The following is a 22,970-nucleotide window of genomic DNA, read 5'->3' on the forward strand; positions in this document are numbered from 1 at the left end:
AAGATGAAATTCATCTCTTTGAGATTGTAATACTTCGGCGGCTCCCGGAATAGTACGGCGGTTGTCGGAATGTGAACGAAGACTAAAAGTCGTTCCCGGTGGTGATGTTTGAAGAGAAGCGAAATAAAGAGATCTTTGAGAACAGTAACGATGAAAGAGAGAAAATTGGTTCAATGAATCGTCAAAAAGCTGTAGTAGTTAACTGGTCTTACAACTTTAAGTCACTTCATAAAAAAATATTTTTATTTTTAATTTTTATCTTTCTCTCGATGCTTCATTTACGAGCCCCCTCAATTAAGGGTAAAAAAGTCTTTTTTTGAACACCATGTGACAGGCGGGAAAACAAGTTATGTAAAATGGCATAGGCGAGAAAGTTATCTACTGTACATGGCATTCTTAACACTTTTCCCAAACAGAAAATGTCAAGAAAAGAAAAGAAAAAATAAAAGGATGAGACGCCTTAAACCCATACAACCCTAGTAAGAATGGGTTAAACCCGATGGCCAAACAAACATTAACACGATGGGTTCTGGTAGTGATCTGTGATAAAGAAGGTAATTTCTCAACGCGAGTGGCTGCGTTTCTACCGCTTCAATCGCCGGGAATGGCTGATGGTGAAGAACCGTTCCCTTTTCTCCCTCGGCGGGAGTTCTCGACGACAGCTATTGGGCTTTGCGATTGGTCGACGCCGGCCGAAAAATAATGGGCGGTAGGTAAAGCTTGTAACTTTATTTTCTATGGGTCATGGTTTTATCTTCTAGTTTTAGAGATCTGCTAATGGCGTCGTCTTTTCTTTTACGAGTTTTGAAAGCTGAGCTCTGATAATGCCTTCTTCTCTTTGGATATAATAACCAGCGCTGATCGTTTTGCCTCGGTGCTGCTCTTAGAATTTGCTTTAAGCTTTGATTTGTCTATATAATTTCTGTGAATGGAAATTGTCAAAGCTTGTTTCATCAGCTCTCTCTCTCTCTCTCTCTCTCTCTCTCTCTCTCTCTCTCTCTCTCTCTCTCTCTCTCTCTCTCTCTCTCTCTCTCTCTCAACATTCTTAATGTATTAGCTAGAGTGATAACTATAACAGGTGAGATAAAATGAAAATTGTGTTTAAAAAAAACAAGCTGCCTTTTTGTATGTTTCTTTGGATAATGTAGCTGTTCAAGTTCTTGATTGTGATGTCGGATGATTATTCTCCTACATTATTTACTCATATTGTATTCAGTCATTTTCCCATTTTTATAATTGCACACTAAAGACCTCTTCTTAATGTAGCCAGAGCTTGATTTTGCTTTCATTTTCCGTTTATGTTTATTTATACATGCGCCGTTAATTTCTCCACGTTTGGGAATTGTAGTGTTTTAATATGGAGTATATCTTAAGAGAAAGTAACTAACTATGGGGAGTCCTTGTCGTTTTGTCTGGTTTTGGTGGGTGGTATTAGGTTTAAGGAGATCCCCATCAGCTTTAGACATTGGAATGGAGGAAAGCTTGCAGCCTAACATCCCAGTCAAAGGTTTTTTGCCACCGGAGATTCTCAATCTCATCCACCGCCTATGCCGGCTGAGACAGATAAACAGGTTTTTCGTTGAAACTATAAAATTAATGTAGTTCACTTCGATTAGGAGTTCAAATATTAATTATGTTTCTTGGGTTATAATCAGCTTATAGGTATACCATTGTTTTAAAAGCTTTTTCTACTTCTAATCTTTCACTGATCCAAGTCAACGACCATTAAAATTCTTAGCATTTCGTCGTCCATTGTGAATTCATACGAGGGCAATGTCTTTTTTAGAGAAATACCCTAAACTAGCACTCATTTAAGTTTTTCTTTCAAAGTTAGCACACATCCTCATTTATTCCAAAAGTAGCATTAGTGAATTATTATCTTAAAAACAAAATAAATGATAAATTTTTTATTTATTAAATTTTACGATCTTGATAGCTTCTGTTCCGACGAAGCGGAGTATGATCATCTAGTTTGGTCATCACCATTAATGGGATTTCTGAATATTTAGGAAAATCTTCCTAAATATCAATGAAGTTTTCCTAAACATTATGAAATCCTTCCTAAATCTAAAGAAATGAGTGTATCACATATTACTCCATTTAGTGAGGTATATTTGATTTTCTTTTGTGCACATTCTGATATTTTATCTATATATATATATATATATGAGATATATATGAGTAATAATTTGATTTTGTGTCTTCCAAAAATATTTTATGAAGGCTATAACAAACTTTAAGTTTTGCTTCATAAATATTACTGTATCCTTCCTAAATATTAAAAAAATGTGTTTTTAAATCTCTTTTTGGTGTTTTACCTTAATATGTGCAAGATTACTCCATTAATGAGGGGGTAATGATATCTTTTTGTGCATATCATGGTGTTTACTAATATTCAGACTTTTTGTGAAGGTCATCTTTAGGTTCATTATGAAATTCAAACGTTTTAGGAAAGTCATCCTGAAGTTCAAGAAATCTTTATTTAAAATCATGGAATCCTTCCTGAATTTTGTAAATCCTTCTTGAATTTCTTGAAATTAAAGAGAAATTGTAGCAAACTCAATCATAGTTACCTCAACAACTATTAGATTGTTTAATAGAAACATGTGACACTCTTATAGTGAAGAAACATTATACAAGTAACAAAATAATATAAAAATGTTTCACAACCATCATACATGTCTAACAACAAATAAAGAAAGATAGTCCTATGTAATGTCAACACACTCCTTAAAGATGTCCAAAGAAAACTTGCATCTTTTGTTGTATGCAGATACATTGCTTTGCGATTGCTTGAACTTGTTCTTCCAAAAGATACTTGTCATCTTCAAGAATCTTAACGAGTTCACCTGTGAAATGAGGTGTTCCATCATGATTCTGTATTTCAACATATAGGTGCAAGCATCGTAAATCATTTCTTTAGATTCTACAAACCACAATGAGAAAATTACTAGGGAAAAGTCAGTGGCAACACATAACTCGTGCATTAGATTAAACGTGCATAAATATCAAAGAGAAGCAACAAAGAAAGACGCTTTTTATGAAGGTCATCATGAATTCATGAAAGCTTTCATGAATTTCTGAATTTTGTATTCAAGGTCCTTGTTAAGAGCAGTTCAAATCAAACATATCAAATGCTCTGAACATATATGATACTTCACAACAACAAGCTAGAGGATTACACTATTGTCTTCGAACTTTACTCAAATTCAACCTACAATGAGGTTGCTTTGGCATACTATAAACTAGCCTCATTATGAAAGCCTACTAAGGTGAGACATTCACGGAGGAAACAGAGCGTTTGAGCACCCTTGAAAAACTTTACACAAATTCAATTTCTCAATCAATAAAATGCTATAAACTAAACCAATTAATACACACAAATAAAATAACACAATCATTTGTTAAAGAGACAAACTTACCCAATCATTTGTTACATGTATCATTACCATAGTCAGAATCACATTTCGGATTTACCACTCAGAGAGGATGTCTTCACCATCTTGGAATCACACGCCTCTTTTGCTGGAAATAAATTACAGGAACAAGTGTATATTTTCCTTTGATCAGATCCTATTAATAGATTGAGCCAAATTAGTCAAACTTAATCATTTATTCATTCTACAGAACAGTACGAACAAACAAATCTCTTGAGTGTTAGAAAATATGAAGATCAAAGCACCTCCAAATCAGAGACCAATTACAGATACAACTTTCTCTGTCAAGCTTCATGCTCCCAAAAAGAAAAAGAAAACATGAAATTGAACATGACTATTTGAGAAATTACAAAAAATCAACCTAAACATAAAAGATTAGTTACCTTAGTTTATTGGAGCCATTAGGTCCACCCAATCTCATGTGTCCTTTGTCGGTTTTGTTCGCTCTTCTTTCACTCATTTTACAGACTCCATCGTATCAATCAAATTCACAAACAATAACACGAGACGACGAGATCGATAACACTAGAACAGATTTGCGGTGAGAATACGGCTACGCAAACACGGCGACGAGAACACGGCGACAAAAACACGGTGACAACAATCGTCGATGAGAATCGATTGGCGAGAGATCTGAGATATTTGCTTTGAGCTTAGTTGCTAGTGTAACTGGTTCATCGTTCTCCGATGAGAGGTCGTGGTGAAAGTGAGATCTCATAAATCTCAATTTCTGCAAAGATAAAATAGAAGTTTTTATTAAATAATATAATTAATAATTTAGTGGTTTTAGTATTTAATTAGAGCATGTGTGCTAAATCTGGAAAAATGAAGAGTGTGTGCTAGGTTTGGAACAAAAACTTAAATTTGTGCTATTTTTGAGAATTGACCTTTTTTGTATTGATGGTATGCATATTGTTGTTGGTCAAGGAACGAAACAGATGTACAAAATTCACCAAATGTGACCTTGTCCCAAAATCAAGTTCTCTAGAGAACCAAAGAAAACAGAATGTGGGTTGTGATTTCTTATTCACTTATACTCTAGAAACAAAATAATTACGGAGGAGTCACAAATTAGTGAGAGCTGTTAAGCAAAAGAAAAGCAAAATTCTTCTTGATCTTGTCTTAGATAATTGATCCTCCCTTAATTCCTTAACGTGCTTCTTGGTCTGCTCATTATTTGCCACGAAAAAAACTTCATGATAATGATGTCGGGTAAATGTTGTCCTCTTATAGCTCATTCTTCTCCCCTTGGTGAAGCTGCTGGACTAGAAAACACTATTGACCTGACTAAGTCTTTCTTTTAGTGTATGGTTTGGGTTTGCTTTATTTATTTACTTTTTATTTTCAACAGCATAGCCTGCCATCGGTTTCTTGATTTTTCCCTGGGAGTTAAGAGAATATGGAGCGTTCTTTTGGGAACACATTGACCCTTGTTTGGACTCGTCTTGGGCCGATCCTCAGTTTCCCAGAAAAATTTCATGAAATTTAGGGGGTTATTGGATCCTTGATTTTAATGGATTTAGAAATCCAAGTTAAATCATGTGTTATTCAATCATTTATTTTAAAATCTTTACTAAAATTATGTGTTATTGGATCTATGAATTCTAAATCCTAATTAAAATCACCCCTTATTCAATATTAAAGATTTGAGTATGGATTTGATTTCATATTGGATTTGGATGGATTTGAAAATATGTTTTACTTATAAATATAGAGATTGAAATCCTTGGTCTCCACCTAGTTATTTGGGTGGATTTGGAAAAAAAAACTAACGTAATAGCCAACCTACTAGAAGACAAAAGATCATGAAAGAAAGAATGACATGATAATAATAAAAAGCATAAAAGGTGTTCATGCACAAACATAACAATACGTAAATATCGGACATGATAAAGAATGAGAAATAATTCAACCTATAACGTTGTTACGTATTGTTATAAAGAGAACCAACCATATTGAATTATTAAAATACGTATTTTTTGTTTAATAGCAAACCAACCATATTAGAAAACAAAAAATCATGAAGCACCTAATAAAAATAATTCAACTTATAAAGAGAAGAAGGACTAAGAGGAAAAGAGCCAATATGAAATCAAAGAGGAAATGCACCTTTTTTTTCGTCACAGGTGTACATCAAACATGTATCAAGAAGTCCATGATGAAAGAGAAAAAGATGCATTACATGATGACGAGTTAGATAGTGATATTATTTTCTTGGTGCTCTTGATTTTCATTCAAATGCTATATTTGAGAAAATGCCAACGACCTCGATTGCAATATTCTATTCGACGTGCGATCACAAGAGAAGGTGAAATATATATAGAAAATATGCAAAAGAAAAAGCCTTCGGATTTTAAATAGTTGTATCGAATGTATCACGAGACTTTTCTAAAGTTATGTGTTCATATCCGAGAGCATACAGATCTATGTGATACAAAATATATTAGTGTTGAAGAAATGGTTGCAACTTTTCTTCTTATAGTTGGCCAAAATTCAAGGTATTGTCGTACAAAAGACACTTTTAATAGGTCATCGTTTGCAACAAGTGTAAACTTTCACAAAGTTTTACGGGCTCTAAATCAAATTGCTCCAAGTTTAATGGCTAAACCTGAGATTACAGTGCCTACAAAAATTAGAGAAAGTACAAGATTTTATCCGTATTTTAAGGTATATTTTTCATATAATTATGTTTTTGCTTTTTTCATTATCTTTCATAGAATATAACTTTATATTTTTTTTTTTTTAGGATTGTGTTGGAGCTATTGATGGTACACATATCCTTGCAATGGTACCAACAAAAAAAGTGCCTTCTTTTCGTAACAGAAAAGGTGATATATCGCAAAATGTGTTGGCTGCTTGTAATTTTGATCTTGAATTTATGTATGTGCTTAGTGGATGGGAAGGTTCAGCTCATGACTCAAAAGTATTAAATGATGCTTTGACAAGGAACACTAATCGACTACCAGTTCCAGAAGGTATGTACATGTCTTCCTATTGTAAATATGTTTTCTCAACATGACAAGTGACTGTATATTATTATTGTACTTCAGGAAAGTTTTATGTAGTAGATTGTGGATTTCCAAATCGTCGAAACTTTTTAGCTCCTTATCGTGGTGTCAGATATCATCTACAAGAATTTTCTGGTCAAAATTCACAACCAGAAATGCAAAAGAGTTGTTTAACCATCGTCATGCATCCCTAAGGAACGTGGTTGAAAGAATATTTGGTATTTTCAAATCTCGATTTGCAATCTTTAAGCACGCACCTCCTTTTCCTTATAAGACACAAACAGAGATTGTACTTGCATGTGTCAGTTTACATAATTTTCTGCAAAAGTTTTGTCGAACGGATATTTTTCCAGAAGAAATCGAGAGTGCAGAAGAAGTTGTCGAAGAAATTAATGACGATGATAATGCTAAAGTACTTACAACCCAAGAACAACAAAGAGAATATGCCAATGAGTGGAGATAGACAATAGCATCAAACATGTGGACTGATTCACTTGAGAATGCTACATGAGAGATTATTTTTATAAGTTCTATTTCTTTTATAACTTTTGAATTCTATTCTCTAGGATTTCAAATCCACTTTCTTTGACTTTCAAATCCACATTATTTGATTTTCAAATCCATATTATTTGATTTTAAAATCCATGGATTCCATGTGGATTTCCAAATCTTATAAGGATTTCAAATCCATTAAAATCAAGGATCCAATAACCCCCTTACTCATTTTCACCATTGACCTAAGTCTTTGTTTTAGTGTGCAATTTGGGTTTGCTTTATTTATTTGCTGTATATCTTCAACAGCATAGCCAGCCAATAATTTCTTGATTTTTCTCCTTAGGAGTTCAGAAAAATATGGAAGGTTCTTTTGGGCTTTTGTTAGTACTGATAACTATGGCCATCATTCATATTGTTCAAGCTCAAGCTCAAGACCAAGAAGGTACCAGATTTCTTATTTGTTCTATATATACACATCCATGTGTACAGATGTACATATTGGTTCGCAGAAGTAAACTGGTTTTAACTTTTAAATGATTAATGTTTACCATGTCTGTTAACAGGGTTCATCAGTTTGGATTGCGGGCTACCCGACGATCATAAGTCTCCTTATCAAGTGACTGGTACTGAACTGTGGTACTCTTCAGACAAAGACTTCATTCAGAGCGGAAAAATTGGTCGAGTCCGAGAAACTTCTATTACTTACGTGGAGTCATACTTGACACTGAGATATTTCCCAGAGAATACGGAACTGCTACAATCTGAGTGTGGACAAGGGGCGTAAATATTTGATCAGGGCCTCCTTTCTCTATGGAAATTATGATGGTCAGTACAGTAACCCGGTGTTTGATCTTTATTTTGGACCTAATCTATGGATCAATATAGATTTGCAAAAGAGGGTGAATGGTACACGAGTAGAGATCTTACACATCCCAACATCAAAATCGTTGCAGATATGTCTTGTTAAGACTGGGAATACTACACCGATAATAACAGCTTTGGAATTACGGCCAATGGGAAAAAACTCTTATATAACTCAGAATGGTTCCCTGGCTTTCCTCTATCGGAGATATTATAAAGAGTCGGGACCTCATCTACGGTATCTCTTATTTCTGCTCTGTTTTGTTCTGTTTTTTTTCTCTTCTTCTTTATCTTCTCATTTGTCTTTTGCCTCCTTTGTCTGTTTACACTTTTTAACACAAGGGCTGGCTTTTCACACATTTGGTTTTAAGACGATCAATATGATAATATTATGACAAATAATATATTATTTGCCTATTCTACTGCTTAACAACATTGTTCGCACCCCCCCCCCCCCCCCCCCCCCCCAGGTACATGGAAGATGTCTATGATCGCATATGGGATGGGTTCTTCACGAAGGAATGGACACAGATTTCCACTAATCTCACAGTGAAAAATAACAACAACAATTATGTTCCACCGCAAGATGCGCTGAAAAATGCTGCCACGCCTACTAATACCAGTGCACCACTGACAGTTAATTGGAATTCACCGAAATTTACTGCCGAATATTACTTGTACGTACACTTTGCTGAGATCCAAGACTTGCAGGCAAATGAAATTAGAGAATTCAACATCCTATTGAACGGAGAATTTTTTGCTGGCCCTATCATTCCTAACAAGCTTAGCCTAACTACTATCCCAAGTGTGGTCCCGAGAACATGCCAAGGAGGGAGATGCAGTTTGCAGCTAACAAGAACCAAGAACTCAACTCTTCCACCTTTACTTAATGCTTTTGAACTCTACGAAGTTATTCAATTTCCACAGCTTGAAACAGATGAAAGCGACGGTATGTGACTTTCTTTCTCAGGTTATGTATATAATTAGGTATATACTATGCTTATTGATGTTAGTAAAGAAATAAGTCATAAAAAAATAGCGTACTAAAGACAAAACTTTTTTATGTCAGTGGATACAATAAAAGACATCGCAGCTACCTATGCATTGAGTATAATAAACTGGCAAGGTGATCCATGCGTCCCTCAACAACTTAGGTGGGACGGATTAAACTGCATCACCAAGGATATGTCTACACCACCAAGAATCACTTCTTTGTAAGTAGTACACATGCACTCTTCAAGATCTGTTTGTAATCTTGATCACTAACAATTTGAATGTGCATGTCACTAGAAACTTGTCTTCAAGTGGTTTAAATGGAACCATAGCAGCTGCCATTCAAAATCTTACACAACTAGAAAAACTGTAAGTATAAACATTGTTAATCAGAGGCGAGAAATTGCTATTATTTACAGGAATACATTTGATAACATTCCTCTCTTCATTTATTTAGGGACTTGTCGAATAATAACTTGACTGGAGAAGTGCCGGAGTTTCTAGGCAACATGAAATCCTTGTCGTTCATGTAAGTTTCTCTGGTCAACATAGGTTCTATTGCTTTTCAGAATTCAAACTTAGATCATAGTCGTTTTAAAACAGAAACTTAAGCGGGAACAATCTTACTGGTTCGATTCCTCAAGCTCTTCAAAAGAAAGAACTAAAGCTATTGTAAGAATCTTTCTACATAGCTTTTGAACTTTTCTCAATTGTCATCTACGACCCTTTTGTTCCTTAAAAGTCATGAACAACCCTTGTCTTAATGTAGTGTTGAAGGAAACCCAAGGCTTTGTCTTTCTGATTCATGTAGAAAACCAACTAAGAAGAAATTTCCTGTGGCAATTGTTGCATCAGTTCTTGTTGTTGCATCAGTTGTCATTGTGGTTCTTTTTCTTGTACTCAGAAAGAAAAAGTCAACAACTGTAAAAGGTACTCCCAAAGAGTATCTGGTGAATGTCGGTTGCTCTGCTGCATTAAATGAAGATATACACATAACAAAGAATATGATAACATCCTTATTCTGATGTACTGCAGGTCTAGACCTGCCACCGATGACGTCAACGGGGGAAGTTACATTTGCTAATAAGAACAGGAGAAGGTTCACATATTCAGAGGTCATCCAAATGACAAATAACTTCCAAAGAGTTTTAGGTAAAGGAGGGTTTGGCATGGTGTATCACGGTACTGTAAATGGCTCTGAACAAGTAGCCGTTAAGGTACTCTCTCAGTCTTCAACTCAAGGCTATAAGGAGTTCAAAGCAGAGGTATTCATAGTTCTGTTATCTTCCCAACTAAAGTATATATTATCTGTTTTAGCATTTGATTAGATTTTCTTAGATGAGTTTTACTCTTACCTTAGGTTGATCTTCTTTTGAGGGTGCACCATACGAATTTGGTGAGCCTCGTCGGGTATTGCTATGAAGGAGATCACTTGGCCCTCATCTATGAGTTTCTGCCCAATGGAGACTTAAAACAACATTTGTCAGGTAAAATATTTTTAGTAGCATTTGTTAGAAGAACTTGAATGGGTCTAATGATCTTTTATACAGGAAAAGGAAGTAGATCCATCATCAAATGGAGTATTCGACTTCAAATAGCTTTGGAGGCAGCACTAGGTCCGTGCTAAGTTATAAGATATCGATTCAACTGGTTATATAATGAAGTAATTAATTAATATTGATGATGACTCAATTGCATAGGATTGGAGTACTTACATGTTGGATGCAAACCGCCGATGGTTCACAGAGATATCAAAACTGCCAACATATTGCTAGACGAGAATTTCAAGGCCAAACTCGCTGATTTTGGGCTCTCAAGATCTTTCCAAGGTGGAGGCGAATCTCAGCATTCGACGGTGATTGCTGGTACTCCTGGATACCTTGATCCCGAGTAAGTATTGTTAGTTTTCTTATACACAAACACTCGTTCTCAAATTTTCTATCCCTTCTTCAATAGTTAAAAAGTATATACGATGTTGTTGTCTTGCAGATATAACCATTCAGGTCGATTGTGTGAGAAGAGTGATGTCTACAGTTTTGGAATCGTGTTATTGGAGATGATCACAAACCAACCCGTGATTAATCAAACCTCTAAAAATTCTCACATAACACAATGGGTTGGCTTTCAGATCAATGGAGGTGATATTCTTGAGATTGTGGATCCGAACCTTCGCAAGTATTATGATATTAATTCTGCTTGGAGAGCTCTCGAGCTGGCAATGGCATGCGTGAATCCTTCTTCCTCAAAACGACCATCCATGTCTCAGGTCATTCAAGAACTAAAAGAGTGTATTGTATGTGAAAACTCAGGGATAAGTACGAATCGAGGCTTGGAATCTCAAGAAATGAACGTTAGCTTGGACACTACGGTGGTTCCTGTAGCAAGATAGTTGAGTGTTATCTACTTCTTGTAAGTAATCAATACTTAACTAGTTACATACTAAGCAAAATTTAAAACTAGTTAAAGAGTATTGATTATAGTGTGTAAACTATGTATGGTCTTATATATAAATTTAATTCTGCTTTCATAGATCATTGATATATTCAGATCATATTCTCTGCTCTTTTGTCGTTTCTTCATATGTGTCTTGAGTACCACGAAAATGTCATGTTGCTTTGACCATTGACATTTCAAAGATCATTTTTCTCTGTAATTTGGTTTCTTTGATAGAGATTCACAAATGAGTCAGAGCAGACAAACTACGGAAAAGATAATTCAAACAATAAAAAACAAAGATATTAAATCATGACGGCGATGTTGGGACGTCTCCTTCCGTTTCCCTTGGGGCAAGCTGCACTAGAGAACACATTTACTCATTTTCACCAATTGACTAGACTAAGTCTTTTTTTTATTTAGGTGTTGACTGGTTCTCCCGCTATCTCCCGCAAACGCTGCGTTTGCGGGTGGTAGCGGTTTCTAGCGATTGTAACCAAGTACACAAACCGTTCTCAATCGCTCCTAATCGTTCTCAATTGCTTCAAACCACTGAATTCTAAAAGCTGCTTCCAGCAAGCGGTTGCGGTTGCGGGCGATTGCGGTTGATTTTTTTTTTTTTTCTTTTGTAAAAAAACATAAAAGAAATCAATGATAATGAAATTTTTTTTGTTGTATCTTCTATCTAACCATTTTACTCATTAAGGATGGGAGAAAATGAAGTACGGATACGATTGCAGAGATTATAAAATAAACAATTAGAAGAAAATAATATTTCAATTAACAATAACCCAGAAAACTTGATGTAAATTTAATGGCACATCGCACATAAATTCAAAAAAATCTAAATAAATATAATATTTCATCAGAAATTTAAGAAAATAAGATTATTTGTGAAAAAAAACAAATCACCAGTGACTCTTCTCAACTCTCACTTGACCATTTCTACCGATGCAACTACTGACCCACGATCTAAGAGAAAAGAGAAAAGATCTACGATCTAAAGCATATGTTTTGTCATTTATCAAATTACTTGATTAAATTTTTGGTGAAAAGTCAAATGCATAAAGGAATAAGTATTTCAATATGAAATTTATTTGTTTTTTGAATAATTATTTTAGTATTTTTTAATAAATTTTAATTATAAATCAAGTTTAATAAAAAATTTGGTGTTTTTAAACATTTATATATTATATATCACATTTATTATGTTCCAACCGCTATCGCACCCGCTGGTCAACCAGTCGTAAACCTCCCGCAAATGCACTAATTTTAAACCGCTAAACCAGTCGTTCAAAACGCTTAAAAACGCTTGAAACCGCAATCGCCCACTTCCGCAATCTCTCCCAACCGCAACCGCAACCGCAGCGTTTGAACCAGTCAGGCCCTTAGTGTACTATTTTGGTTTGCTTATTATTTATTTGTTGTTTATCTTCAAAAGCATACATAGCCAGCCATTAATAATGGTTTCTTGATATTTTCCTTGGGAGGTAATAAGAGAAACATGGAGAGTTCTTTTGGACTTTTGTTGGTGCTTATAACTTTGGCCTCCATCATTCATATTGTTCAAGCTCAAGACCAACAAGGTGGTATCAGATTTCTTATTTCTTCTATATATACGTTACGTTCCATTTGCTTCCTTCCTTACAAAACATTTTGGTTTTCATGTCTGTTAAACAGGGTTCATCACTTTGGATTGCGGGCTATCTGCGACGGGACTGCCTCCTTATAAAGATACTCAAACAGGACTGTGGTACTCTTCGGACGACGAGTTCATACAAAGCGGGAAAACTGGTCAAGTCCTAGAAAATCCAAACAATTACAGGAAGCGATACTTGACGCTAAGATATTTTCCACAAGGATACAGGAACTGCTACAATCTGAGTGTAGATAAGGGCCGTAAATATTTGATCAGAGCTTCCTTTTTGTATGGAAATTATGATGGTCTTCGCAATAACCCTGTCTTTGATCTTTATCTTGGACCTAATCGATTGGCCACGATAGATTTCGAAACACGAGTGAATGGTACATGGGAAAATTTCTTACACATCCCAACGTCAAACTCATTGCAGCTTTGTCTTGTTAAGACAGGAGAAACTACACCGCTAATATCCGGTTTGGATTTACGTCCATTGGGAAAAGATCTTTATATCACTAAGTCTGGTTCCCTCAGACTTTATTACAGTTTTTTCTTCCGTAGCAAGCCAATCTCTGATATACAGTAAGTCTTGTTCTGTTCTAATTTCTTCTGTATGTTTCTCCTTCCCAGTCTTTGATCGTTATCTTATGATGATCCTTAGGTACCCGGATGATGTCTATGATCGCATTTGGAATCCCTATTTTCAGACGGTATTGACTCAGATTTCCACCACTCTCGAAGTGAACAATTCCAACAACTATGTTCCACCCAAGGAGGCACTAAAAAATGCTGCCACGCCTAGTAATACCAGCGAGCCATTGAAGATGGAATGGACTTCATTATATCCTAATGACCAATATTACTTGTATGCACACTTTTCTGAGATCCAGGAGTTGAAGGAAAATGAAACCAGGGAATTCAACATGGTATGGAATGGTGAAGTTATGTCGACTGTAGTGCCTAAGAAGTTAGAGGTAAGTACTATCTACGACCAGTCACCGAGAACTTGCGAAAAGGGGAAATGTAGTTTTCAACTGATAAGAACCAAAAGATCAACTCTTCCACCTCTAATCAACGCTTTTGAGCTCTACACAGTTATTGAGCTTCCACAGTTAGAAACAGATGAAAGAGATGGTATGCTTTACCGTTAGTGTGGAAACAAATCATAGACACGATAGAGAGTACTAGTAACATTTCATATAGATTTCTAACATCATCAAAACCCATTTTTTATGTTAGTGGTTGCTATAAAAGAAATTGAAGCCACATATGCATTGAGTAGAATCGACTGGCAAGGTGATCCATGCGTCCCTCAACAGCTTAGGTGGGACGGACTAAACTGCCGTAACACAAATATCTCCATGCCCCCAAGAATCACTGCTTTGTAAGTTGTAAATTTAGTCGAAAAATAAAAATAGAAATTAGTGGTACAGTGTACACAGGCGCTCACTCACTATTCAAGATCTGATAGTAACTGTCATCGTTGACACTTTGAATGTGATTTTGAACATTTTACCAGAAACTTGTCTTCAAGTGGTTTAAATGGAATCATAGTAGCTGCCATTCAAAGTCTTACACAACTAGAAACACTGTAAGTATTTACCATTGTTAATTAATTAGGCTGCTATATATATGGATTGGAATACATTTGATAAACCTTCATGCCTTTATTCTACTTGCTTACATTAGGGACTTGTCAAATAACAACTTGATTGGAGGAGTGCCAGAGTTTCTAGGCAACATGAAATCGTTGTCGTTCATGTAAGTTTCTCTCAACATATGTATTGATGCTTTTCAAAATTTCCAACTCAGATCATTAGTAGTTTTTAACAGAAACTTAAGCGGGAACAATCTTACTGGTTCAATTCCTCAAGCTCTTCAAAAGAAAGGACTAACGATATCGTAAGAAACTTTCTATACATAGCTTTTGAACTTTCTGGATTATTTATCTACGACCCTTTTGTGCATCAAATGTCATGGACAAACCCTTTTCTTATTGTAGTGTTGAAGGAAACCCAAGGCTTTGTCTTTCTGATCCATGTAGAAAACCACCTAAGAAGAATGTTCTTGTGCCAATTGTTGCATCAGTTGTTCCTGCAGCCATTTTGATCATTGCTGTATTGATTATTTTTCTTGTACTCAAAAAGAAAAAGTCAACGGTTCGACAAGGTATATGCAAGAGGCATCAAAATAAGAATACATGTAAAATCTTTTGAATGCAGTTGAGCATGATATGATAACATCCTTATTATGATGTACAGGTCCACATAGGACGTCAACGGGGGAAGTTACTTTTGCTAATAAGAACAGCAAAAGAAGGTTCACATATTCAGAGGTGATCCAAATGACAAATAACTTTCAAAGAGTTTTAGGTAAAGGAGGTTTTGGCATGGTGTATCACGGTACTGTAAATGGTTCTGAACAAGTAGCCGTTAAGGTACTCTCTCAGTCTTCAACTCAAGGCTATAAGGAGTTCAAAGCAGAGGTATTAATTCATAGTTCTGTTATCTTCCCAACTAAACTATCATGTGTTTATGCATTTCAAGATTTTCTTGACATGAACGTTACTTTAGGTTGATCTTCTTATGAGAGTGCACCATACAAATTTGGTGAGCCTGGTTGGGTATTGTTATGACGGCGATCACTTGGCGCTCATCTATGAGTTTCTGCCTAATGGAGAATTAAAACAACATTTGTCAGGCAATATTCCTATAGAGTGATTTCACGTGTAGCAATAGCTAATGAAACTCTCATAATACTTGAATTGATCTAATGATCTTATATATAGGAAAAGAAGGTAAATCCATCATCAACTGGAGTACTCGACTACGGATAGCTTTGGAGGCAGCACTAGGTTTCGTACTACTTAAGTTAAAGAACAAAATATCAATTCCGTTTCATATTGATTTTCTGATAAATCCGTTTATGTAAATGACTTTGATTGCATAGGATTGGAGTACTTACATGTTGGATGCACTCCACCAATGGTTCATAGAGATGTCAAAACTGCCAACATATTGCTAGACGAGAATTTCAAAGCCAAACTCGCTGATTTTGGGCTCTCAAGATCTTTCCAAAGTGGAAGTGTATCTCAGGAATTGACGGTTGTTGCTGGTACTCGTGGATACCTTGATCCTGAGTAAGTATTCATTATTAGTTTTCATACACACACACACACAAACACTCGTTCTGAAACTTTCTGTTCCTTGTTCAACGGTTAAAGTCTTAAAGAGTATATACCATGTTGTTGTCTTGCAGATACTACCGTACAAATAGGTTGTCTGAGAAGAGTGATGTCTACAGTTTCGGTATCGTGTTATTGGAGATGATCACAAACCAACCTGTGATTAATAATCAAGCCTCTGAAAAGTATCGTAAAATAGTTAAAGAGTATTGATTAAAGTGTGTAAACTATGTATGGTCTTATAGACAAACTCGAAGTCGAGAAATTTCATTCTGCTTGCTTTCGTAGATCATTGATATATTTAGATCATATTCTCTGCTCTTTTGTGGTTTCTTTCATATGTGTCTTGAGTACCACGGAAAATGTCATTTTGCGTTGACCATCGGCATTTTAAAGATCATAATCACTTGCGCCGTCAGAAACCCTAATTTTTTTTTTTTTTTTTTTTTTTTTTAATTTGGTATCAGCAAAACCCTTGTTGATATTGATGCTTGTTTTGTGATCTCATCGTCTCTGATGTCTCGAGGAAAAGAAGAATTCATTGTGGGGTGATGACAATTGAATCATGTTCTGTAATGTGTTGTTGGGCTTGTGGACTTAGTGTGGCCCATCGTAGAGGGTGTTGTTGTTTGTAAAATAAGAATCTGAAACGTTTTGCTCTATGATTCTCTTTTCAGTTTCACGAGGATTTAACCGCGGTCCACCGTGAAACAATATTTTTAATTTTAAAAATTTAAAATTTATATTATTATTTTATTAATTTTAAAAATAAAAAATTGTACAGGTATTTGATATAAGTATTCAAAGCATAGGATTTTTGTAGTGTTTTCAAGGTTTTAACCTGTGTGGTATATATATAGTCTAGTAATATATTTATCTCCTGGTACATATTTAAAAGTGTTTAAAAAAAAAAAACAATTCTACTTAACTCCTTGTATAGGATTAATGTCAACCCGTCTCACCAAAATCAAAATAAATTTTTGCGTAAAAAAAAATAATCAAAATAAGTTTTTTATCAAGTTTAATTATGTTAATTGTTTTATCAAATTAGCATACTTATATAGTTTATAATTTTTCCATGTCAATATGTATAGTTTATGATAATTAATAGAATTTTAATTTTTTTGGTAATTCCTCAAAAAATAAAAAATATACCAAATTATATGGAGGTTTTCAACATATTTAATATGACATTTTATAATTGAATTTTCGGTTTAGGAAATTTATTAATGTTAATATAATTATGGATATTGTAAACTTTTGTTATAGAAAAGTTGTTGTATATCATTTAAATTTGAGAAATTCTAGCATCTATAAAAATAGTTTTGGAGATTTAATGGGTTAAAACTTTAATGGGTAGAGTTGTTTTTGGAAAAATCGGAATGTATAGATATTGTTAAGATTTTATGGTAATAAATATAACAAATGTTAGTCAATTTAAAAAAGTTTAGTATTTGAGTTTTTCTGCAATGTTATTTATAGAATTGTTTTAGGAATTAATGTTATAAAAAATAATTAAATAATTAAATCAAAATGCACCTCAAAAATGTTAATATAGATTCAAATCCCTAACTTCACTATCTGTTAACTGTTGAATGACCTCTGCAATCTCAGCTTGAATCAACAAAACCCTAACTTCACTATATTTGTGAATGTCGATTATTGAACAAATGATGAGTTCTCACCGCCAGGAACTACTGAAGGCGAAGCGCTCTTTTCTTTCCCTTGACGCCAGGTTTCGCCGCCGTAGATGGTCGTTTTCTCTTGGACTCGCTCGCTTCGGACTGGTCATCGAAACAGGTTATTATACTGCACAAAAATTTAGGTTTACTAAAATATGTAAGTGGGAGAGGTTATCTTAACCAATCAAAAAGTCAACGACCATTGACTATTCCTCAGAGTTTCTTCGTGCTGTCATAGTGCTGAACGAGTCTGGTCTGTTGCTTGATTGATTCATTCTTTGGAAGTTTTTATACTAAAAGCAAGTTGCATATTGCCTGACCAGGAAACTAATAACTATACTGATGTACACAATTAATTTTCATGATAGTGATGTTGGAATATTATCTTCCTTTGATTCTTCTTCCTCCAGGGGTGCAGTTGCATTATATATAAAACCATCTTTTGGTAATCATCCATCTTGTTTAAGCTCAAGGTCTAATTGTTATAAACCTTGTTTATTTCATGCTGATCACCTAGTGTACCTGCTTGGTAATATCTTAGTCAGCATATATATAGATCATTGTGTCATTGTGTGCCTAGTGCTGTATTTGTGGGTATTAACTTCTAATTCATTGAGGATTGAAACAAGTCAGGTCTACTACATATGTTAGTCAACGACTATAAGAATGTCAACTCTTTGTGAACATTTTCTTCATGCATCATTGTGGTGAGTCTGGTGGCTATTAAATCCAATATCTTTTTTGTGTGTGTGTGTGTGATTGACAGATTCTTTTCGAAGTAAATTGCATATTGTCTGACCAAGAAACTTTACTGATGTCCAATACCACAAATGACCCCAGTCAAGTTCATATATCTTTGAATTAACATATAGTTATCCTCTTATTCTTCTTCTTCTTCTTCCCATGGTGAAGTAGTTGCACTATAAAATACATTTACCCTTTTCTTTTATTTCGTTGACTTATAAAAATTCTTTGCTTTTAGTTTTGGTTATATATATTCTCCTGTTATATTTCAGAACTGGGGCAGATTTTCTTGATTCGTCCTTGGTGGGTAAGAGAATTAATATGGAGAGGTCTTTTAGGCTGTTGTTGTTGCTGCTAATTGGAACTTTGGTCATCACTCATATTGTTCAAGCTCAGAGCCAACAAGGTATCCGCATCTTAAATCACATATCCTTCTTCTCTTTCTTGTTACCATTTTGATTTCTTAATTACTTCTATTTGTTAACGGTGAGTTAATTTGTTACCATATATATATATATATATATTGACAGGGTTTATCAGCTTGGACTGCGGACTACCCGCTAATGAACTGTCTCCTTACAATGAGCCGGAAACTGGATTACAGTTTTCCTCGGACGCAACATTTATCCAGACTGGAAAAACTGGAAAAACCCAAGCAACTTTGGAGCGTAGACTTCTGAAGCCGTACGCAACGCTAAGATATTTTCCAGACGGAATACGGAACTGCTACAATCTTAAGACCGAGAAAGGAAGAAGTCATCTGATCAGGGCTTGGTTTGTATACGGGAACTACGATGGTATTGACAATAGCCCCAAGTTTGACCTGTATCTTGGACCAAATCCATGGACCACGGTAGATTTGCATGGACAAGAGAATGGTACACGAAAAGAGATCTTTCACATCCCAATATCAAACTCGTTACAGATTTGTCTTGTTAAGACTGGGATGACTACACCGATTATCTCAGCCTTGGAAATACGTCCCATGGGTAATGATTCTTATATCACCCAGTCTGGCTCTCTCAAACTGTTTTTCCGGATATATCTTACCGAATCAAAGTTTTACCTAAGGTAATATTTAACATCAACCTTTTACAATATAACTGTATCTCTTCCTTTTCTCTGTTTTGTGGCTCTAAGGTGTAAGACTATTTCTAGACACCAAACCAAGCAGAAGAAGAACAGTCTCTGTTAATAAGATTACAGAGGTCTAAAGAAGACCAATTATATCCGTTTTCTGTTTTTTTATTCCACTACTAAACAAGATTGTTTCCACCCTCAGGTATTCGGATGATGTCTATGATCGCCAATGGATTGCGTACTTTAAGAAAGATTGGACCCATGTAAACACCACTAGCGATGTGGGAAATATTAACAACTATGATCCACCAAAAGACGCACTTGCAACTGCTGCCATACCTACTAATGCCAGTGAGCCACTGACGATTGAATGGACTAATTCAGATAATCCAAGCGACCAATATTACGTGTATAGACACTTTGCTGAGATCCAGGAGTTGCGGACTAATGAAACCAGAGAATTCAACATGGTATGGAATGGTGAAGTTATGTCCACTGAACCTGTAATTCCTAAGAAGTTAGAGATACTTACTATGTACAGCCAGTCTCCAAGGATTTGTGATGAAGGAAAATGTAAGTTTCAGCTGATACGAACCGACAGATCAACTCTTCCGCCTCTACTTAACGCTCTTGAGGTCTACACAGTTATTCAGTTTCCACAGTCCGAAACAGATATAAATGATGGTTTGTTAATTCCACTGTGTTTTATGACGTACCTTATGCACATAATGGTTCAGTCTTTTGCTTGCTAATTAATTTCTTAACATCTTGAATATATATATTTCTGTTAGTGGTTGCTATCAAGAACATTGAAGCCACCTATGGATTGACTAGAATCAATTGGCAAGGCGATCCATGCGTCCCTCAGCAGTTTAGGTGGGACGCTTTAAACTGCAGCAACATGGATACCTCCACACCACCAAGAATCACTTCTTTGTAAGTCATATAAGTTCATTAGTAGGACTCATGCACTTCACCACACTCAATCTTCAAGATCTGTTAGTAATCATGCTTGATCATCAACACTTAGACTGTGGTTTTGAACATATCACCAGAAACTTGTCTTCGAGTGGTTTGACTGGAAACATAGCATCTGCCATTCAAAACCTTACGCAACTAGTGAGACTGTAAGCATTTCCATTGTTGATCAGAGGTGTTATATGTATTGCAAAGAAATCAGATCATTTTCTCTCCTGGAAACTTTAGGGACTTGTCGAATAACAACTTGACCGGGGAGGTGCCGGAGTTTCTTGGAAACATAAAATCATTGTTATTCATGTAAGTTTCTCTCAAGATTATTTTCTAATGCTTTTCAAAATTCTATCTCGGAGTCGGATATTGCTTTCTGGAAACGAGGTTCATTAGTCTTTTTTTTATGCAGAAACTTAAGTGGAAACGATCTTAACGGTTCAATTCCTCAATCTCTACTACAAAGGCAAGGACTCCAACTATTGTAAGAAACTTCCCACATATCTCTGTACTTATTCCATACAACACATTTTGTGCGACGGATGTCCTGAAACAACACTATAATATCCTTTTATAGCCGTCAAGGAAACCCAAGGCTTCTTCCCTCTGAATCACCCACAAAACCACCTGGCAAGAGCTTTCCAGTTGTAATTGTTGCATCAGTTGGTTCTGCAGCCATCCTCATCATTGTTGTGGTGGTTCTCGTTCTTTTTCTCCGAAAGAAAAAGCCGACTGATGAAGGTAGGTATTTGCAAGGACTCCTTGCCAATATCAAATAAGAACCAATAAAGCTCATAAATATGATTTATTCCTAAATTCTGATCTAACAGTTATTCACCCGCCGCCACCAAGTAATGTGACATATAGTTATTTACCTGAGCCATCAATCGAGCTGAAAAAGAGGAGGTTTCCTTATTCAGAGGTTATGAAAATGACAAATAATTTCGAAAGAGTAGTAGGGGAAGGAGGATTTGGTGTTGTCTGTCACGGTACTGTAAATGGTTCTGAACAGGTAGCTGTTAAGCTACTGTCTCAATCATCAACTCAAGGCTATAAAGAATTCAAGGCAGAGGTACTAATTAGTACATTCTTACCAACTACAATAGTCTGTTCTTTTAACATCACTTATTCTTTTTTTTTTTACATTAGGTTGATCTTCTTCTGAGAGTTCACCATACAAATTTGGTAAGCCTTGTAGGATATTGTGATGAAGGAGACCACTTAGCACTCATCTACGAATATGTACCCAATGGAGACTTAAGACAACATCTGTCAGGTAAAACTTGGTGTATTCTTAAGGTTTCATGTGTTTCATGAACTCATGAAAAAACAGTTGTTTTTCCCGCAAACATGATATGATCTAATGATTTATTATACAGGAAAAGGAGGTAAATCCATCGTCAATTGGGGTACTCGGCTAAGAATAGCTGCGGAGGCAGCACTAGGTTTGTACCAAGTTACTCTGTAAAACTAGAATACCTTAATCCTACAATAAATCATTTCATATGGATGAATCATTTGCATAGGTTTGGAGTACTTACACATTGGATGCACACCACCAATGGTTCACAGAGATGTCAAAACTACAAACATATTGTTGGACGAGCATTATAAGGCCAAACTCGCTGATTTTGGGCTCTCGAGGTCTTTCCCAGTTGGAGGTGACTCTCATGTTTCGACGGTGATTGCTGGTACTCCTGGTTACCTTGATCCAGAGTAAGTATCAACACACACTTCTGCTGAAATTTTTGCTAATCTTCATTCTTCAATGCTTGAAGAGTAAACCATGTTCTTGCCTTGCAGATATTACCACACAAGCCGGTTGGGTGAGAAAAGTGATGTGTACAGTTTTGGTATCGTGCTATTGGAAATGATCTCTAATCAACCAGTGATTGATCGAAACCGCGCAAAGTCTCACATAACACAATGGGTTGGGTCTCAGCTTAACGGAGGAGATATTGCTAAGATCATGGATCCAAAGCTAAACGGGGATTATGATTCTCGCTCTGCTTGGAGAGCTCTTGAGCTAGCAATGTCGTGCGCGGATCCAACTTCAGCAAAACGACCAACCATGTCTCATGTTGTTATCGAATTAAAAGAGTGTCTTGTGACTGAAAACTCGAGGAGAAATATGAGTCGAGGCATGGATTCACTGAGTTCCCCTGAAGTGAGCATGATCTTTGATAGTGAGATGACTCCTAGAGCAAGATAGCAAGTAACACAATTGTTATGAACCCACTCACCGAACTTACTTCTGGACCTTACGTGTGCTCTGTTTGTATTTTTACTTTTTATATAGTTTTTGTTACTGTGGTTTGAAAGCATTTAATTTTAAGTAAAAATTAATGTATCGACTGAAGTGTGTTCTTGTCAAAGGGAAATGAAAATATTATAAATTAAATTTAAATTTAAATGTTAGAAATCGTTGTCGGTTGTAGCTTGTAA

At 35.6% G+C, this 22,970-nt stretch overlaps 4 protein-coding genes across 6 annotated transcripts; all 4 read left to right on the forward strand.

The window, feature by feature from the left end:
* Positions 1-564: 564 nt before the first annotated feature.
* LOC147935540 (receptor-like protein kinase At5g59670) lies at positions 565-7,972 on the forward strand. The gene is made up of 4 exons (XM_087474542.1): positions 565-709; positions 7,284-7,382; positions 7,504-7,765; positions 7,894-7,972. The coding sequence occupies exons 1-3, from the start codon at positions 703-705 to the stop codon at positions 7,722-7,724; spliced, it is 327 nt and encodes a 108-aa protein (XP_087330668.1). The 5' UTR covers positions 565-702; the 3' UTR covers positions 7,725-7,765; positions 7,894-7,972.
* LOC147935541 (receptor-like protein kinase At5g59670) lies at positions 7,682-11,328 on the forward strand. Its single transcript, XM_087474521.1, has 12 exons — positions 7,682-8,039; positions 8,272-8,750; positions 8,871-9,015; positions 9,092-9,163; positions 9,252-9,323; positions 9,398-9,466; positions 9,564-9,724; positions 9,830-10,059; positions 10,155-10,281; positions 10,345-10,410; positions 10,495-10,684; positions 10,784-11,328. The coding sequence occupies exons 1-12, from the start codon at positions 7,954-7,956 to the stop codon at positions 11,181-11,183; spliced, it is 2,097 nt and encodes a 698-aa protein (XP_087330647.1). The 5' UTR covers positions 7,682-7,953; the 3' UTR covers positions 11,184-11,328.
* Positions 11,329-12,639: 1,311 nt separating this feature from the next.
* LOC104726549 (receptor-like protein kinase At5g59670) lies at positions 12,640-16,371 on the forward strand. 2 transcript variants are annotated; one of them, XM_010447903.3, is made up of 13 exons: positions 12,640-12,813; positions 12,908-13,448; positions 13,528-14,000; positions 14,106-14,250; positions 14,386-14,457; positions 14,556-14,627; positions 14,700-14,768; positions 14,869-15,035; positions 15,128-15,351; positions 15,440-15,566; positions 15,655-15,720; positions 15,816-16,005; positions 16,125-16,371. In XM_010447903.3, the coding sequence occupies exons 1-13, from the start codon at positions 12,732-12,734 to the stop codon at positions 16,261-16,263; spliced, it is 2,367 nt and encodes a 788-aa protein (XP_010446205.3). In that variant the 5' UTR covers positions 12,640-12,731; the 3' UTR covers positions 16,264-16,371. The 2 variants fall into 2 exon arrangements, with proteins under 2 accessions (XP_010446205.3, XP_087330661.1); XM_087474535.1 differs by lacking the exons at positions 14,386-14,457; positions 14,556-14,627; positions 14,700-14,768; ... (4 more) ...; positions 15,816-16,005; positions 16,125-16,371 and having other exon boundaries at positions 12,658-12,813; positions 14,106-14,281.
* A 1,233-nt stretch (positions 16,372-17,604) lies between these two features.
* Positions 17,605-22,932, forward strand: LOC104726557 (putative LRR receptor-like serine/threonine-protein kinase At5g59680). 2 transcript variants are annotated; one of them, XM_010445437.3, is made up of 14 exons: positions 17,605-17,850; positions 18,749-18,882; positions 19,007-19,547; positions 19,759-20,240; positions 20,348-20,492; positions 20,612-20,683; positions 20,763-20,834; positions 20,938-21,009; positions 21,103-21,266; positions 21,356-21,597; positions 21,675-21,801; positions 21,905-21,970; positions 22,052-22,241; positions 22,329-22,932. In XM_010445437.3, exons 1-14 carry the CDS (start codon positions 17,801-17,803, stop codon positions 22,735-22,737), a joined length of 2,766 nt encoding a protein of 921 aa, XP_010443739.2. In that variant the 5' UTR covers positions 17,605-17,800; the 3' UTR covers positions 22,738-22,932. The 2 variants fall into 2 exon arrangements, 1 of the variants encoding a protein (XP_010443739.2); XR_015572082.1 differs by having other exon boundaries at positions 17,621-17,850; positions 21,724-21,801.
* The last annotated feature ends 38 nt before the right edge of the window (positions 22,933-22,970 follow it).

Source organism: Camelina sativa, chromosome 11, assembly GCF_030686135.1.
Source record: "Camelina sativa cultivar CO46 ecotype springtype chromosome 11, ASM3068613v1".
In the NCBI taxonomy this organism is placed as follows: Eukaryota; Viridiplantae; Streptophyta; class Magnoliopsida; order Brassicales; family Brassicaceae; genus Camelina; species Camelina sativa.

What these genes read in the sequence shown, in the direction of transcription:
- LOC147935540 (XM_087474542.1), top strand. An exon ending in TCAAGCTCAAGACCAAGAAG is followed by an intron (nt 7,383 to 7,503) that starts GTACCAGATTTC and finishes GTCTGTTAACAG; the next exon opens with GGTTCATCAGTTTGGATTGC.
- LOC104726557 (XM_010445437.3), top strand. Translation starts at nt 17,801, where the DNA reads ATGGTCGTTTTCTCTTGGACTCGCTCGCTTCGGACTGGTCATCGAAAC. An exon ending in CGGACTGGTCATCGAAACAG is followed by an intron (nt 17,851 to 18,748) that starts GTTATTATACTG and finishes GTTATATTTCAG; the next exon opens with AACTGGGGCAGATTTTCTTG. An exon ending in GAATCAAAGTTTTACCTAAG is followed by an intron (nt 19,548 to 19,758) that starts GTAATATTTAAC and finishes TTCCACCCTCAG; the next exon opens with GTATTCGGATGATGTCTATG.
- LOC147935541 (XM_087474521.1), top strand. Translation starts at nt 7,954, where the DNA reads ATGGGAAAAAACTCTTATATAACTCAGAATGGTTCCCTGGCTTTCCTC. An exon ending in AGCTTTGGAGGCAGCACTAG is followed by an intron (nt 10,411 to 10,494) that starts GTCCGTGCTAAG and finishes TCAATTGCATAG; the next exon opens with GATTGGAGTACTTACATGTT. An exon ending in CCTGGATACCTTGATCCCGA is followed by an intron (nt 10,685 to 10,783) that starts GTAAGTATTGTT and finishes GTTGTCTTGCAG; the next exon opens with ATATAACCATTCAGGTCGAT.
- LOC104726549 (XM_010447903.3), top strand. Translation starts at nt 12,732, where the DNA reads ATGGAGAGTTCTTTTGGACTTTTGTTGGTGCTTATAACTTTGGCCTCC. An exon ending in AAGCCAATCTCTGATATACA is followed by an intron (nt 13,449 to 13,527) that starts GTAAGTCTTGTT and finishes GATGATCCTTAG; the next exon opens with GTACCCGGATGATGTCTATG. An exon ending in AAGAAAGGACTAACGATATC is followed by an intron (nt 14,769 to 14,868) that starts GTAAGAAACTTT and finishes TTCTTATTGTAG; the next exon opens with TGTTGAAGGAAACCCAAGGC.